The 17,527-nt window shown below is 41.7% G+C and overlaps 1 protein-coding gene across 5 annotated transcripts; it reads right to left on the bottom strand.

Moving 5' to 3' along the window:
* Window positions 1–1,267: 1,267 nt before the first annotated feature.
* Window positions 1,268–17,491, bottom strand: smad10a (SMAD family member 10a). Of its 5 annotated transcripts, none has more exons than XM_028964099.1 (12): window positions 17,227–17,487; window positions 15,924–16,161; window positions 13,508–13,682; window positions 11,103–11,126; window positions 10,593–10,808; window positions 9,752–9,961; window positions 9,568–9,666; window positions 9,384–9,437; window positions 8,695–8,878; window positions 6,669–6,837; window positions 5,712–5,850; window positions 1,268–4,852 (listed from the first exon to the last, which is right to left on the bottom strand). In XM_028964099.1, exons 2-12 carry the CDS (start codon window positions 16,158–16,160, stop codon window positions 4,641–4,643), a joined length of 1,719 nt encoding a protein of 572 aa, XP_028819932.1. In that variant the 5' UTR covers window position 16,161; window positions 17,227–17,487; the 3' UTR covers window positions 1,268–4,640. The 5 variants fall into 5 exon arrangements, with proteins under 5 accessions (XP_028819932.1, XP_028819931.1, XP_028819928.1 ...); XM_028964098.1 differs by having other exon boundaries at window positions 15,924–16,164; window positions 17,227–17,486; XM_028964095.1 differs by having other exon boundaries at window positions 15,924–16,164; window positions 17,237–17,486.
* Window positions 17,492–17,527: the final 36 nt, after the last annotated feature.

The following is a 17,527-nucleotide window of genomic DNA, read 5'->3' as shown; positions in this document are numbered from 1 at the left end:
CCTGATATTTAGAAAGCAAATGAAAACATTGTCCTTCAAGTTTATATGCTGGAAGCAAGTGAAAGTCCCCAAAACGACATTAGCAAACATAGTAGCAAAAAGTAATTTTATCCAAAAAAATTATATTTTGTCAACAAATGATCTAAGTAAGTGAAGTGATTGTCACATGTGATACACAGCAGCACAGCACACGATGCACCCAGTGAAATTTGCCCTCTGCATTTAACCCATCACCCTGAGTGAGCAGTGGGCAGCCATGACAGGCGCCCGGGGAGCAGTGTGTGGGGACGGTACTTTGCTCAGTGGCACCTTAGTGGCACCTTGGCAGATCGGGATTCAAACCGGCAACCTTCAGATTACAGGGCCGCTTCCTGATTTGCAACATGCATTCTGTGGACATATGGGCAGTGGTGGTCTAGCAGTTAAGGAAGCGGCCCTGTAATCAGAAGGTTGCCAGTTCGAATCCCGATCCGCCAAGGTGACACTGAGGTGTCAGTGAGCAAAGCACCATCCCCACACACTGCAATGGGTTACAACAGAGGACACATTTCGTTGTGTGCAGTGTGTGCTGTGCTGTGTATCACAATGACAATCACTTCACCAATACATTAAAATCTATTCTGTTGTTGTGGAGAAAATGCATGTAGTAAACAAAATGTCGTTGATATGCACTATTTTTGCACTAGTTTAATAATAAAAAGTTTTTTTCTATTTAAAATGGCTGCGTTCCTTGTGATTTTTATCTCGGTCCAGGACACACCCAAATCCATTCACCACCATGCACTACAATGAAGAAATGATACACAACTACGGTTAAGATTCATACTTTCTTTACTTTTATTGTATCTATAAGGGAAAATAGTTCCAGTACAAAAATGGTAAATGTCTCCCATTCACAAATAGACAAAAAAACATTGAATTTACAATCAAAGATAAGAAGTAAGAATTTGGATATAAAGACAATCAGTGATTCACCCACTCAGACTTACTCAGGGTTGCTGGCAGAGCACATTCTGGGACACAGGGTGCAAGGTTGGTCTCACCCAGGGCGGGGCCTCAGCCCAGTGCAGGCCGTGCACACACACACAAACACACACACTGTTCATTCACACACATACGGACAATTTAGTGTATGAAATTGATGACTTCAGTCAGAAACTAGAGAACCAGGAGGAAACCCACACCAACAAAGCAAGATTCAAGAGCACATCACCAGCCACCCTGCCATCGTGTGGCCTGATGAAAAGATAACACAAACTCAGTGCACTTTTTTATCAAAATTTTTTACTTTGGTTTACAGTCAACATTACAGGAGCAGCACTTCCTTATACAATAAAATAATGATAATTACAACAATAACTGAAATAACAATATCAACAAAATAGCCAAATCGAATATGTATATATATTTTGTTTCACACTTGATATAACATATTGTTTAAATACTTACGAAATAGGTGTTAATACACGGAATGCTGTAGGTTTCCAGTTTAAGCGATTGTCAGGTTATTGGCATACATTTCAATACCAGCATATGAAACCCACACTGACAGGTTCCTGCACAGGTTCTCCATGCTGTTCCTGGTGACCCCCCATCTGAAACATCTCAGTTTCTTAAATAATTAGCAATCACATGAGCCTTATATCATCTGTGGGGGGGATTCACTGAGGAACAAAGCTGAAAACCCATGACAGGCTACTGCATAACAACAGTAAAATACTTTTTCTTTTTGCAAAAAATAAAAAGAAAGCACAAGATTTGCAAAGGGCATAGTGAGGGATCACTACGAGGTTGGTGTCTCAGCGCTAAATGACTAACGCTTATATCCCTGGATTGATTCAATTGCGATATTAGAAAATAGAGAGTTTTGATTGTTAGGTTCAGGTGAGATGGTGTGCAGTGGTTTTTCTAACTAGGAGCAAGAGGTAACTTATTCACACTGAACAGCGACATCAGCAACAAAGCGGCACGTCATTAGTCTTTAAGGCAAAATGAAACTTACAGTATATTTTACTAATGATGGTTACGATCATCACCACACAACAGCGCTTATTTACCAAATTCAGCCAAAAAAGGCATTGTAAGCTAACAAATGATTCAAAGCACACAACAGCATGTTTACAGTACTGAAGATTGACAGATAGATACCACTCTATATCTATTCAGCAGTCACTTATAGAGATAGTTTAGTTTAAAAATTCATTAATGAATTTCACACCATTTACAAATATATTTTTTGATTCAGCAACAAATCAAATTTAGCAAGATTCACAAATATAATGTACACAAATTTAGAGTCTGAGAGTAGTGTAGAGTAGAGTGTGAGTTAGTGCATTTACATTTATTTACAAACCGATACACCTACATTTACAAACTACTGTATATATTTATGATTACCCTTACATTTATTTCTGGATTTTTTAAACATCCCTGACCGCACCCGGGGAGCAGTGTGTGGGGATCATGCTTTCAGTGTCACCTCAGTGGCACCTTGGAGGATCGGGATTCGAACCAGCAACCTTCTGATTATGGGGTCGTTTCCTTAACCGCCAGGCCACCACTGCCCCTAATATAATTTACCGTGGTGTTTGCAGCAAAAAATGTATTTGTGAATGGTGTTACATTTATTTGTGAATTTTGAAGCTAGGTTATCTCCATAGTCACTGCCCAGATTTACATTGCATTGGTGATAAGTGATTTCTATTTCAGTGTGAAAGTCCCTAAGAAATTTACTTTTTAACTTAACAACGGAGGCAAGGAGAAACTTCCCAATGTGACTGGCATAAAGTTCCAACATACAGTTCATTCAACATGGAATTATGAATGAAGGCACCAAACAGATGAGTAAACAGCTATGACAAGAGAAGTGAGGTTCCAGCAAGGCATTACCATCTTTGTCCATCACGCTTGATAAACACCACTCAATAAGGTCAAAAACAACAAAACTCTCTGTTCCAATTTTAAGTGCTGGAAAAGTGAAACCTTATTACTGGTCACCGAAAGTACATGAAGGCATGATGAAGTTTAAAGGAACATACCATTCATTATTAAAAGGAACCTCCATGTGTTCACCCACATTAAAGCTGCGAAGGGCCTACAGTACAAGCCTCTTATCCCTGCAAATGGTAAACAGTATTTCCCAAAACAAGAGCCACTTTGTTCGAAAATAAATACAAAAACTGAGAACTATTGCCGGGAGGAGTGAGCAAACACAACACCCAAACACTGACGGTTAAGTGCGTACAAAAAATAAAGCTGAACTAGGAGGACATGCAGAGCTCCCTCCTTTAAGCCTGATCCTGGTTTGGTCATCGGCACAGCAAGGTTAGCCTATACAAAGATGCAAGACGATTTGGCTTGGAGGAAAAAGGAAAGAAGAGAGACACTAGATTCATGCTGGGCTGTTATGAGGTATTCTGGCTTTGGCGACACCGCAGGGCAAAAAACTATTTGGTCACAAACACTACAGCTTCTCTACATGACTACACCAATGCCACAACTGTTAAAGCTTAACATCTTTAGATATTTGTAATCTGATTTCTCTTAAATCTTTTGGTATGAAAATAAATCACCTGTAGCTACAGCCCAGCTTGAGTTTGAGTGTGAATATGGCTAGCAGGGTCCCTTCTGGAGCCACACTCAGCAAAATTTGAAGAAACACCAACACAACCTGCTGGGCCTGCCCCTAAATGTATTACTGAAGATTGTACCTCTAAATAATAACCATCCATTCACCACCATTCTTCAGACAGGACCGCAGTTCAAAGTTAGTGTTAAAACAGAAAGGACAGAGGTTTGGAGTGCTCTGCCTACCTGAACACTTGTGTGTTGTTGTGTTCATGTGTGTGTGTGTGTGTGTATGGATGTAGATGTGTGGTGACAAAGTGCATAATTCGATACTGAATTCATTTTTAGAAGAGATTGTTCATTATTTCTAAAACTAGGAGGTTCTGTTGGACAAGTGCAACTGTCAAACCAACATTTAGTGACAAAACATGAGTTCACAGAATATTTAGACAACCATCAGACTGACTATAATTTGTTCTCGCAACAAAACTGGATTATTCTTACATTCTATTAACTCAAGTCTAAGCAAGACTTGTGTATTCCTAAGTATGGAACACAGCAAAATTATATTAGAATTTGCCTCAACTGTTTTACAGTGCAGTTACAGTATCAAACTGTCTGTTGTGCAAAGCTACAATGTTATATTTAGTCAACCCAGTGCACGTCACACTTTGTTATGTCTCTAGCAGTGCAAAGTACAAACGATTGCCTTTAATAATTAAAACCTTTTCTAAAAATGCTTTCAGTGGTCCAAACAAACCTGTATGAAGTTGAGATAGAAATACACAGCATGATAGGACATTTTACCTGATTTCAGTGTGATGAGGTTGGTTTTTATGGCCTAACATGAATGAGGTTCTTGTTTGTTTGGGTGGGGACCAGGCTTGTCAAGTTTTTACACTAATGACAGCAGTGAAACAGAAAACCATATCTTTGCTTTAGATAAAGCCTTCCTTGCATCACATCTACTTCTTTTCCTAAAATGTACATTGTCTTAAACACAACTTTAACACTGATGTAACTATGTTGTTCAGCATGTAGTCTGTACATCCTCATTCGTCCCTTGCCAGCATTCAGTTAGCTGGCCCAGGATCAGCCAGAGGCATGGTGTGAAGCACCTCATCCAGAAGCTGCAACGCCCGGTGCAAATGCACCTCCACCCAGCAGGGGGTGTGCTTGATGCTCTGCCGTGGGTAGTCAGGCCCCCATCCTTTCACAAAGCTCAGACGCAGGATACATAACCGCCTCAAATCATCCACACCAATCCCAGCAGCTGCAGACAGGCCTGGAAGAAGGGAGCAGTTCCTCAGGGATCTATACTTGGAACATTGTACATTTAGGCCCCTTCCACATGAGAATATTTTTCTCTAAAATGGGAAAATGTCTAGCCAATATGGCCTTGTGTCCACACGGAGACGGCATTTGAGGGGACCCAGAACCTCATAAAGCAACTACAAGAAATCCAGTGCACATTTCTAATGAATAAACAAGGCTAGAGAACAACAGCGTGTTTAACTCTCCACTTAGAACTAGACATCAAACTAAGTGAGCACTTAAGGTGTGTTGTGAATTTTTCCTTAGAGACCAGGAGTCGTTTTTGGATATCTTGCAGCAGAAGTACATTTTTATTCAGATCCTCACTGCACTGCAGTCATCAAAAAGTCGTCTAACTAAGACAGGGATACATTGTACTTTATATGCATTTAGAGGGTGGTGCTTAGATCAAGCACCTGGGTGATGACCCAAAACAAAGCATGCAAATGAACCACTCACACCAGTCCTAATCAAATCATCAATCCAATCAATCATTTGTCTGATGTAATCACATTTACCTTAAATGCAAAAAACAATGTACTGCACCGGTTGAACAGGTTCTTAAATTTGTCTTCTTACAGGTGAGAGAGAGGAGTTACAGGGCCACTTACAGGTGATGAGGTTTTTGAGAAATCGCAAACCCGATTTAGAGAAAAGCATTCTCGTGTGGAAGCCGACTTAATCTCATATAGTCATATCGAAAGGAGCAAGGCAAATATTACCTTGGTATTTCTGTTTTTTACATTATCAGCAGTAAAATAGCTGAACATTCAGGTCCTTTAGCATTTTGCACTTGAATGTAGCCCATGTTGCATTGTGTGAGTACGTACTGACTGCAGGAGCAATGCCCCCCACACTGCCCGGCCCTGGTATATTTCCGGCCACTGCAGCGGCCTGTGCAGCCGCTGCTGCCTGAGCTGTAGCTGCCTGCTGCTGCATCTGCCTGTGGCATTGCCTGAGGTCAAAAACCTGTGGAACAGTTAAGCCAGAAGAAAAATACGTACATTAATGTGATGATATAAAATGAGAAAACTCATGATTTCACATAAATATTTTAACATGACAAAGGTACTGGTAATTTAACCTGACAAGTCACTTCTGCTGGCAGTCATTGTGATGTCACTCTATTTCAGGAAGGCAATGTTCACTTAAAATGGTTATCAAGTAACCATGAAAGTACATGAATTGATTTATAGGGGAAGCATATTCAATAATATGTCTCATTTAGCTTTTAAAAAGTAATTTTGATTTGACTGCAGAATTTCTTATTTGTTTAACCAGGATAAGAATGTAGTTTTTGGTGCTCCCAAGCCAAAGGTAAATTGGGAAGTCCATGTCAAGAAGGAAACTTGAAAGAGAAGTGATTGTCATTGTGAAACACTGCAGCACAGCACACGTGCACACAACGAAATGTGTCCTCTGCTTTTAACCCATCACCCTTGGTGAGCAGTGGGCAGCTATGACAGGTGCCCGAGGACCAGTGTGTGGGGACGGTACTTTGCTCAGAGGCACCTCAGTGGCACCTTGGCAACTTGGGATTCGAACCAGCAACCTTCTGATTACGGGGCCGCTTCCTTAACCGCTAGACCACCACTGCCCCAATTTTGGCCAATTATGTGAATAATCCACTGTGGTGACCCCTGACAGGAGCAAACAAAGATCAAGTTTATCCAGGAGTGGACTGGAGTATTGACCAAGAAGAAGTAATATTTCCATGTGAATATGCCATGAAAGTTCTATTGATTTTGGGTACCAGAATAGGAGCACCTGGCTGTTTTTGCACCCACCTTTATGTAGGCCCCTGGGTAGATTTTATGCACAGCATCTCCAGGAGCCCTTCCGGCCTCCCTGTCCAGGTAGTAGCTCTGCACAAACACGGCATGGTCGCTGAGGCATCGCATCCACACATCGCCCTCGCCCCTACACTCCAGCTGAACTCCCTTCCCAATGTGTAGCCTGTAAAGGGCAATGGCAATATACGTGAGTAGTAAACTAGGGCTGCAACTAACGATTATTTTAATGATCGATTAATCTGTCGATGATTTTTTTTTTTATTAATCGGATAAAAAAAAACAAAACAAAACAAGAAAAGCATTCATTTCCAACCCTTTATTCAAAAACAGAACCAAAATCTTTAGAAAGTGCACAAACATGTTGCTCCTTGAGCTGTTATAATAATAATAAAATAAAAATGGACTAACACAAAAAACATACACATGTATGCTTTACATCTGCCAAATATAGACTTTTTTTTTTTTAATAAAGTGCCACCTGAGCTGCCAGAACGATAAATAATTTATAAAAAAATTAAGAACAATACAAATCAGAAAATTTAACAGGATTTGTTTGAATGTCAGAACTTGTTCTGTACACTACACTGCAGATGCACACACTCACAAACTCTCACACTGACACACACACACTGCAAAAAATGCTTTTCTAACTTAGTAGTTTTGTCCTGATTTCAGTCCAAATCTCTAAAAAAATCTTAAATCAAGATACATTTACTAGACACATGAAATAGCAAGAAATTATGTCTTGTTTTCTGATAAAACATCTCAGAATTAAGTGATTGATTGATTGTTTAAAACAAGCTAAATTATCTGCCAATGGTGTAAGAAAACTAATCTTAATGAGATATAATCTCAAACAGAAGTTTTAAGCATCACTTAATTTTCTCATGCCATTTTTTCTTTTTAGATATTTGGACTGGAAACGAGACAAAATTACTAGGTAAGAAAAGCTTTTTTTGCAGTGTAGCTATACATGACAACAGATTGAAAAATGAATGGTCCGAAAAAGGCTAGTGAATAAAAACATGTCTTTAGTCTTTTAATGCAAAGTAACTATAGCGCCCCTGCTTTACTACTGTTATTAACGAGCTAACGCTAACTTGTCATGCTTGTCAAGATGGATGACGGGTAAACATTTACAGCATTTATCAGACGCCCTTATCCAGAGCGACAATCAGTAGTTACAGGGACAGTCCCCCTGGAGCAACTTAGGGCTAAGTGTCTTGCTCAGGGACACAATAGGCGAGTCGTCCACGCGGAGACGCAGAGAACAGTCCGAACGCTGTTTCATCCCCCCTCCACACCTGTAGGTGGCGCTGTAAGTCCCCGTCTAGTTCTCCTCCGCGGCGAGTTAAACACCAGGACCAGGGACATTACGTTCCTCACTTCAAAACGGAACAAAAGTAGGATTCTGTAGCGACTTCCCCTGGTGCTGAACTCCCTTCTTCCTCCTCAAACACTCCAACATGTTTGCGTTTCAGATGCAGGATCATTGCCGTGGTGCTCCCGTGCCGTGCCATGTCGCTTTTGCATATTTTCGCGCAGATTTCTCTGCCTCCGCCATGTATCTGTCCTCTACCTTTTTTTGCTCCGCGCTGTCTATGAGACTCCAAACTCTGCTAGCATCTGTGCGCGAGAGAGACCGAGTGTGTTCACTCCGCGCTCAAATAATTTTTTTTTTAAATAATCAAACGTCTCCGCGTCGCGCGACATAACGAATCGATTAGGAAATTCGTTGCCAACTCTTTTAGCCCTATAGTAAACCAATTCTGTGTGCAAAAACGAAACCTGATTCTGAGAGTATGTGTTTATATATAAATGCATGTGATTCTGAGTATAACCCATTTGATAAAGTTTAAAATATTCATAGCTCTATTATAAGAAATGGAATATTGCATTTACAATTATGATTTTATTAAGAGAATATTCATCTATAAGATTAGAATGTGGTAAATATACAGCTTTCATTGTGTTAGTTAATTTGTTGTATGTTATGTAACTGTGAGTGTTTGAAACACACCTGGCTCGCTCACTAGCATCAGTTCGGTGCACATTACTCAGCTGGCCCAGACAGAAGCGGTCCCCTCCAGAGGGGTCCACGTATCCATCCACCGTCACCACTGGACAACTGGACAGCACTTTAAACATCTCCCCCACCTGTACATCCATCTCAAAGTAGGAGATGGAGCACCAGAACTCTGGGCCTGAACACAGAGCAGCATAAAAAGGACACTTACATTTACATTCATACCATTTTTTTTCAAATGCCTTTATATGCAGAGCACCTTACAGTCCCCCTGGAGACACTCAGGGTGAAGTGTCTTGCTCAGGGACACAATACTAGTAAGTTTGAACTTTGTGACTTTATGTGGTTTTCTGCTTTATATGCGGGTGTGTTACTCATTATGCTACTACCACCCTTGTTAATGCGTTGCATTAAATAACATTTCTGGTGGCTATGATGTGGCCTATATAACTGTTTACTATGTATATGCTTCCTACATATATAGCATCCTCCACAAAGGTATGACCTTGGTGGACCAACAACCCAGAGTTAATTGCCATTTTACCACACTTTGCTACATTCTCCTTATCTACCATGGACCATTTGATCTGATGTTTTGGGTCGTATTTTTGAGCTGGATAGCTGGAAAATACTAAACAAGGCACAAACGTATGCACCATGTGAGTGCACCATGTGAGCATTACCTGGATGGTTGGAGACAGGAGGGGGGTAGTTGGCTGTGCTGTGATGCTGAGACCCTGTTCAGATTGAAAAGGTGCATCACAACAGAGAACTGTTGGTATAGACAGTCAGATAGATAGATTTCTAATAGAAACTCACTTGACCAAATCATTGTGATGTCATTAAAATTTGTCTGAATAAACTTACAGAAGTGGGAGGGGTGATGAAGGGGAGGCTGGTGGCCACGCCCATTCTGCTGGGGTCCTACTGGAGTATAGGAAGCAGTGCTGCTGCCAGTCCAAGTAGCTATGAAACAATTCTGCTTTAATATTGAGTATGTTCTTAAAAAGAACTGAAATGAAAGTGGTTCATGCAAGTGGTTCATGCTTACTGTGGAAAGACCCTGTCTGAGCATGTTTGGGGGTGCTGTAGCCATTTTGTGAAGGTGGAGGTTGGGGTGGAGTGGCTTGAACTTGAGGCATGCCATGAGTCGGGGTGGATGGAGGAGGGGTTGAGGCCAGGACCTGGCCCTGAGAGGAGGAGGCTATTTGGAGGAGGCCATCACTGTGACCTCCTTGCATGGACAACATTGATCCAGAAGCTGAAAGGGCACATAAGAAAGAGAGAAAGCAAATGTCTCAGATATATTACTTATGATATTCTGCTTCAGGGAGGAAACTACTGCAATGTGTGTTTATTCAGCTATGTGTTTATATTTTCTGATTAGAATTATGTACAGTATATTTATATCAGGGTATACTGTTAGTAAGCTCTAATGTATAAAACTATATGTTAATGCCTTTTACCCACAAATAGTGGAATTACATGTTGTGCTCAGTTTTAAATATTTATAGATATTTGAATATCTCTGCAATGTTGGTGCGGCCTCTTGTCATGTCCTGGCTAGTGTGCCAGTGCTAGATTCATAAGGTACCCCAGCAACACACTGTTATTTCCAGTTATTTTTATATAAATTATATAATGGTGAGGTAGTAGCCTAGTGGACAAAGTCACAGGTTCAAACCCAACTTACTACCATTGTGTCTTTGAGCAAGAAGCCTAACCCTCTGAGTCGCTCCTGGGGGACTGTCCCTGTCACTACTGTTGTAAGTCAATCTGGATATGGGCAACTGATAAATGCTGTAAATTTAAATATAATGTAAATGTTTTTGTTTATAGCATAGTATTACAGTATTAGTATTATAGTATTATAAGCTCCTATGAAGGCCTACCAGGTGGAGAGAGGGACATGTTGGGGTAAAGGGTAACAGGTGGTGCACGAGGAGGTTCAGGTGGTAGCTGCAGAGGAGGCAGAGGTTGGCTGTAGTGTTCAGGAGGGGGCAACTTCATTGCCCCCTGGTGCTCAGCCTGGGGTGGCATACCCGATGGCACATCCATCTGGATGCAGTCATGAATGTACTCCTCTTTTATCAGCCTGCTGGGAGGGCCTGAAAGTGGCACAGGAAGCAAAATTATATAATTAAAAAACTATCACAGAAATTCACAGGAAGTGGTGAACTGGAATAACATTTTGTTTTGCTTTAAATATCCATTGAAATCCCTTGTTAAAGGAAGTTTATCTAAGGGTTCCTTAGGTCAAATCTAAATGCCCAAAAGTGGCAAAATGAGGTACGTTCTAAGGTCTAGAGGTCACCTCCTTACTTCCTCATGTCAACTATACTAAACAGACATGGAGAATTAAATGAAGACAAACTGTGCAGATGACTGGAGCTTCTACTAACCTGTGTTCTGTAGACTCAGACCCACTGCAGGAGAGAGAGACAGAAAATACTTAATGCCTTCACTGTATGTTTAACTGTCTGCATTACAGTTCCAAAGAATTAAAATGTATTATTACTTATGTATTTACATTTACATTTAAAGCATTTGGCAGACGCCCTTATTCAGAGCGACTTACAATGTGCTTCCATGTTACTATCGATGAAGTGATCAATTCTGGTTCACTAGGACCCCCAACTATGAATACAATATTTTTATTCCGTATGTTGTAGTATCTATACATAAGTCCGACAATAAGAAATTTACAAGTTAATCTAAATGTTCTCTAAAGAGGAAGGTCTTGAGCTGCTGTTTGAAAATACTCAGTTACTGTGCTGTTCTGACCTCAAGGAAAAGTTCATTCCACCACAGGGGGGCCAAGACAGAGAAGAGTCTAGAAGAGTGTTTTCCTTTTACCTTCAGAGATGGAGGGAGCGGGAGAGCAGTACTGGAGGCTCGGAGGTGTAATAAGGGGTGATGCTGGTACTCCATGTTTGGCTTTGTAGGCCATCATAAGAATTTTTAATCTGATACATGCAGCTACTGGGATCCAGTGGAGGGAATGTAGCGGTGGGGTGGAAGAATTTGTGAAGGTTGAAGATCAGTTGTGCTGCTGCATTTTGTATTATTTGTAGAGGTTGGATGGTACATAGAGGTAGATCAGCCATGGGATGGTAGTAGCCTAGTGGGTTCCACACTTGCCTATTAACCAGAAGACTACGGAGTCACAGGTTCAAGTCCCACTTACTACCATTGTGTCCCTGAGCAAGACACTTAACCCTAAGTTGCTCCAGGGGGGGACTGACCCTGTAACTACTGACTGTAAGTCCCTCTGGATAAGAGCGTCTGATAAATGCCATAAATGTAGATCAGAGGGAGGAAGATGAGTTGTGTGTCGTCGGCATAGCAGTGATCTCGTGTAGCGAGAGAAAAGGAGAGGAACTAGTACCGAGCCTTGAGGGACACCAGTGGAGAGTCTACGTGAGGCAGAGGTGGATCCTTTCCAAGTCATTTGGTAAGATTGCTTATCAAGGTAGAATGCAAACCACTGCCATTCTGAGCCCCGAATTCCAAGCCTCTTCAGGATAGACAAGAGAGTCTTGTGGTTAACTGTGTCAAATGCTGCGGAGAGGTCAAGGAGAACAAGCACCGATGACAGTTTTGCTGATCTGGCTGCATGTAGCTTCTCAGAAACAGCCAGAAGGGCCGTCTCAGTAGATTGAGCTGATAGCTGATTGTAGACACAGCGCTCAAGGATTTTGAGAGTAGAGAAACTGGTTGGTAATTGTTGATATCTGTAGGATCAGCGATGAGTTTCTTTGGGATTGGAAGAACCCTGGCTGTTAAAGATGGTACATGGCCGGATGTGATTGAGCTGTTTATGATATAACAAATGAAAGGGATGAGGTCAGGAGAGATGGTTTGAGCATTGTGGAAGGAATTGGATCTAGTGGACAGGTGGTTGGATTGCCTGTAGATATGATCTGAATGATTTCATCTGATGTGATCTTAGAAAACTGATTTAGAGCAGTTGTATAATCTTCAGAGGGTAGAGTAGGATTTGAGGTGGAGAATGTCTCACATTTGTTCAATCTTCCCTGTGAATAAGTTGGCAAAATCATCAGCAGTTAGGGAAGATGGGACAGGGGGAGTCGGATGGTTGAGTAGAGATAAGAATGTTGAGGAGTTTTCGAGGGTTGTGGGCAGAGGCTTCTAGTTTTGCCTTGTAGAAAGCAGTTTTAGCAGCAGTGAGGTTAGTGGAAAATTTGTGTAGAAGATTCTGGTAATACAGTAGGACTTATACATTGTCAGAGTTGGGGATGGTGTTATTTCATGTATAAAAATAAACACAGATACATTTCTCAGGATCATCCTCATCACCTCAACCACATCTGAAGCCTTAAACATCTGCAGATTATTTTTCTCCCTCCCAAACTGCATATTACAAATGGAACATCTGTACTGCACTTTAACTGAAGTATTACTACCTGCACTTTAATCTCTTACAAACCTCACACTGTGCTGCTGTGTTATGGTGATTATGGTCATCATATCATTACTACTGCCATTATTGTCATAGCATATAATATACCACATACACTTTATACTACTAAATACACTGATATACTGTAATTGCTGCTACTTGTCTGCCTGGTTTGTCTTGACCTGCACTATTTTATGGGTCAGTGCACAATGTCCACAATGTCCTTTAATCATGTTGTTGTGTTGTGTGTTATTCCATTTGCACTATGTCTTTTTGCACACTGTGAATCTCCAAAGCTTCACAATCTTGTCTCCCTGTGTACTTGTACATGGTGAGATGACAATAAAGTGACTAAATGCATATTTAGAAATTTAACAGCAGTACCTATGCCTGGTGACACCACTCTCTCATAGTGGTAAGGGTTGACACACACATTGTCGTATTTGAGGTCAAAGGCATACTGGCAGAACTTGACGTGTTTGAGTTCGTTCTTGTGCAGATCAGGCCAACGCCAGAGACGGGCATAGATCACATGAGGAAATCCCTTTCGTCCCGCAACCTGAGACACAAAGAGAGAGCATTTATAAAAATAATAAATGAAACAGTTCTGGACTAAACTTTAAATTGCTATAGTCCTCCAGTCACGCTGTAATATCCATGAGGCCAGCACCATAACACTAGCAAAGAGCAAATCTACTGATTCTCATAATGTATAATGATCTTGGTGATAGTAAATCACATATTGTTTTGTCAGTTTTCATGGAGGAACCATTTGTAGACTTTAAAAACCTTTAATGAAATCTAGTGACCATGATAATTAGGTTCACATCTCAGCAGCGGTTGAATTTTGGCTGAATTTCTTCTTTTGCATCCCATAGAGGTGAACTTAATTTTTTTGTCTGTCCTCATGATTGGGTCCTGAGTCCATGCATCAAGTGTCATTATTCATCTACCTCTATCACGGTCACTGGTGCTGAAGAGGCCTAAACTTTCATAAATAAATAGCAGATGAAACAAAAAAGAAAGAGGATCTTTAATGATGTTTGTGCATGAGGTGGGAGCGAGTTGAAATGATCCAGAATGAGGAAGTAGCATGTGTGAGAGCTGTCAATCATCAGGCTCCTCTCATTTTAAACTCATTAATTCTTTTGTTTAATACAGATTGTGTTCTGTGTGACAGAAATAGTTATACCCCAACAGAGACAACATTAACTGGAATCAAATTCCTTGTATGAGTTCTTTTTCTTGTTTTATCCATTTATGCTTTTGATCTTAAAATTGCAAGCAATTTAACGATATTTAACATGTGGTGCTGAGCTTAGTGCCAATTTGAAAACAGTGACATTCTGGCACCATACAAAGCTTCCCTATGGCCATACCTGAGGAAAGAAATAAAGCCTTAATACCACCTCTCACAGAAGAACACTCTTGTAGTTGTATAATTTTTACTTTATATAAAAGCCACACAAATAAAGGTAAATAGCTTTTGATCTCTCCAAACATATGAAGAAAGAGCTCCTCCCCATCCCTCTTTTTAACCCTCATCTCTAGGTCTCTCTCTTTACCATCTCTTACTCCAATTCACTCTCCTCATCACTCTGAGGAAAAGGTCACAGAGGCTGAGATGTCTTCTCTCAACAGATTCTATTCCACCAGGGCCACTGAATTAACACACACACAGAGACAGAGGGGAAATAACAGTCTTATATTAGCCCTGCCCCTTTCCTGTGTTTCAGACAAAACAACCTTTGCCGAACTACCTCCTCCTCCTCCCCTCTCTACAAGTCTCACTCTACCCTTTTTCTCCAGGAGGAGGGGAAAGCGGAGGCCACTCCCACCAACTTTCTCGCTCTCACCCCTCCTCTTAGGGATGTTCCTGTGTTTGTGACAGGCTGGGGATATTAGCAAGGCCTCAGTTTAAAAAAAAAAAAAAAGTCTCAAATTCACACGCTGCTGGAGAAGCATTTCTAGATCATAGTAGTTCACAGCATTACATAATAAATGTAATTAAATATTGTAGCACAATTTCTGCAAAGGTTCTCAGTCATCCAGGTCATGGTTATCTCAAAAATGTTAATTGACTGGCAACTGGACTTGTCAAGGATCCATAACAATTCCAGTTGCCAGTGAGATTGGCACAATGCCATTCAATGTATTTAAATGCCCATCTGATTATATATAACCTATAACTCTTATAAAGAGGGAGGGAATGGTGGATCAGAATTGGGTCTGGCAGTTGTGGACTTTGTACGCCAGTTCAAACCAAATTAATAAAAAAAAACGCTGTCCTACTGATAATACAGGTTCATGAATAATAAGGGGTGTAACTGCATGTAACTGCACCATGACCCTTTAAGAAAATCCTTCAGAAATCCTTGGTTAGACATTTCCATATATTCATGATCACAATGCCAGGGCAACCAGCAACTTTTCATTATACACATACTAAATACAGCCATGAGCATCTTGTCATTGCATGTGTATATACCCCACCCCCCCATATCTAATTTCTACTGCCAGCATTTAGCCTAAGAAATGAGGCCCAACAATATTTTCACACAGTGCAATAGGGGACACATTTTATTTTGATTATTGTAAACATTAATACTAAAGCTTCCACAGTGCTGGCTATCAATGACAAAATGTGTATAATATGGGTAAATTAACTGAGAAACACTAGTGCTTATTTTTGATCCATGATGTTACAAATGCATATGATAAAACTATTTATGCTGTTGAATGATTATAAAATGGTTATGGATTGCATGAAGGACAGCCAAACAGAAAATCTTGTGCCCACCTGCAGCCTGCCGTCCAGGGTCCTCTGGATGGTAACACACTTGCTGGGGTGGACGCCGTTGGTTGTGATGGCAGTGATGAGGGAGTCCAACTCGTCTTTTTTCTCCTTCAGCTTTTTCACCAGGCTCTCAATGGCGCGTTTGGCAAAGCCCTCATTCTCTCCACCCTGCCGGTGGCACATGAGGCTGTGCACGATGCTCAGGCATGCGTCGTTGCTGTTGGGGGGGTTCACCGACATCCTGCTGTATGGACACAGACAGTGCGAGCAATGACAAGCAAGAAGGAAAAAATTTAATTGTGGAGGGATCAAGATGTAAGATGAATGGAAAGTCTAAAATGAAACTACTGTTGACAAGAGAGGAAGAATAGGACAGATCGTAAATGAATATTTCGTTGAGAATGTCTGAGGAGCTTCGCTATGCTCTGAAAAGGGTGAAGGGGTCAGGGAGAGTGGGGATTAGAAATAATATATGTTTCTTCAATTGAAAAAACACTAAAGCTGCTTTTAATTGTTTTATTATTACTTTGAAAACACTTTATGAATAGAGCACATGAGCAAAAACAGAAGTTAAATAAATATGAATATGAGCTAGGGGTACAGTAGGAGCCCCTCAGTACTAATTGTTTAAACTACGGGGGGAAATATCAGAATCCCAGTCACTTGTTTTCTGCCACCACCATCCTCATCACCACTGTCATCATAGCAGAGGCGGTCGGGGATGACCCTCTCGTGTCACATCACGGAGGCACACACTGCATAAACAAGAGTGACTGCGTGGCTGAAAGTCACGTCTGGGAGCACAACGCAGGCCCCCTTACCCGCCGTATCCGCGGATGAGCTACAGCACCGGGAGCATCGCATGTCCTGCCAGTCTCTTCCCTGGGGTCAATGCCATTACCATTAAAGGTTATGCAGAGGTTACACCCATTTACTATATATTTATTCTAATCTCATGTTGCTGGTGGTGAACTGGCTGGTGGCGTTTACTCCTCTGCGGCCACGCAAATGCAGAGATGCCATATTTGGACATATCACGTCATGGCCTCTAAACATCTGAGGAGGTTCCACGGAACCTGATGAACATCAGAATCCTTACAACGCACATGGATGCAGGAGTTGCCATGGAGATGAGGTCCACTTCCATTGTGACCGTGGTGATCTACTGAGCGGGTACTGATGTCGATACCCAGCGGAGAGAATAAGGAGAAAGGACACAAGAATGACGGCGCACACCTCCGCCTCCTGATGCTCCTCCACCCCTCCTCCTGCTTACATTTGATCATTAGGACGAAAACAGACCCACCGGCACTTACGGTGCTCCGCCGAACCTCCTTCCCCCTGCGTCCGCTCGGTCTGGTTCTGTCCCGGTTCCGTAGCTCACGCTAGCTGCCGCGCTGTCTGGTCTCGCGCATCCCGCTCCTCCACCCCCCACCCGGGCCGAACTCTCTCCCCGCGCGCTCTACAATAACAAAAGCGGGCAGACGCGGTGCGCGTGAGCGTCTCGCCAGGTCGCAGCCAATCAGCGCTTTGCTCTCATGGCGCCTGCGTGCCTCCACCAATGGCGGTGCGCCTCTCACGTCGGCTCCCCCCGGCCGAGGTCTGTC

The sequence above is a fragment of the Denticeps clupeoides genome, chromosome 20, assembly GCF_900700375.1.
Source record: "Denticeps clupeoides chromosome 20, fDenClu1.1, whole genome shotgun sequence".
Lineage (NCBI taxonomy): Eukaryota > Metazoa > Chordata > Actinopteri > Clupeiformes > Denticipitidae > Denticeps > Denticeps clupeoides.
The sequence above is the reverse complement of the archived record's forward strand: the minus strand, read 5'-3'. Positions and strand labels throughout refer to the sequence as shown.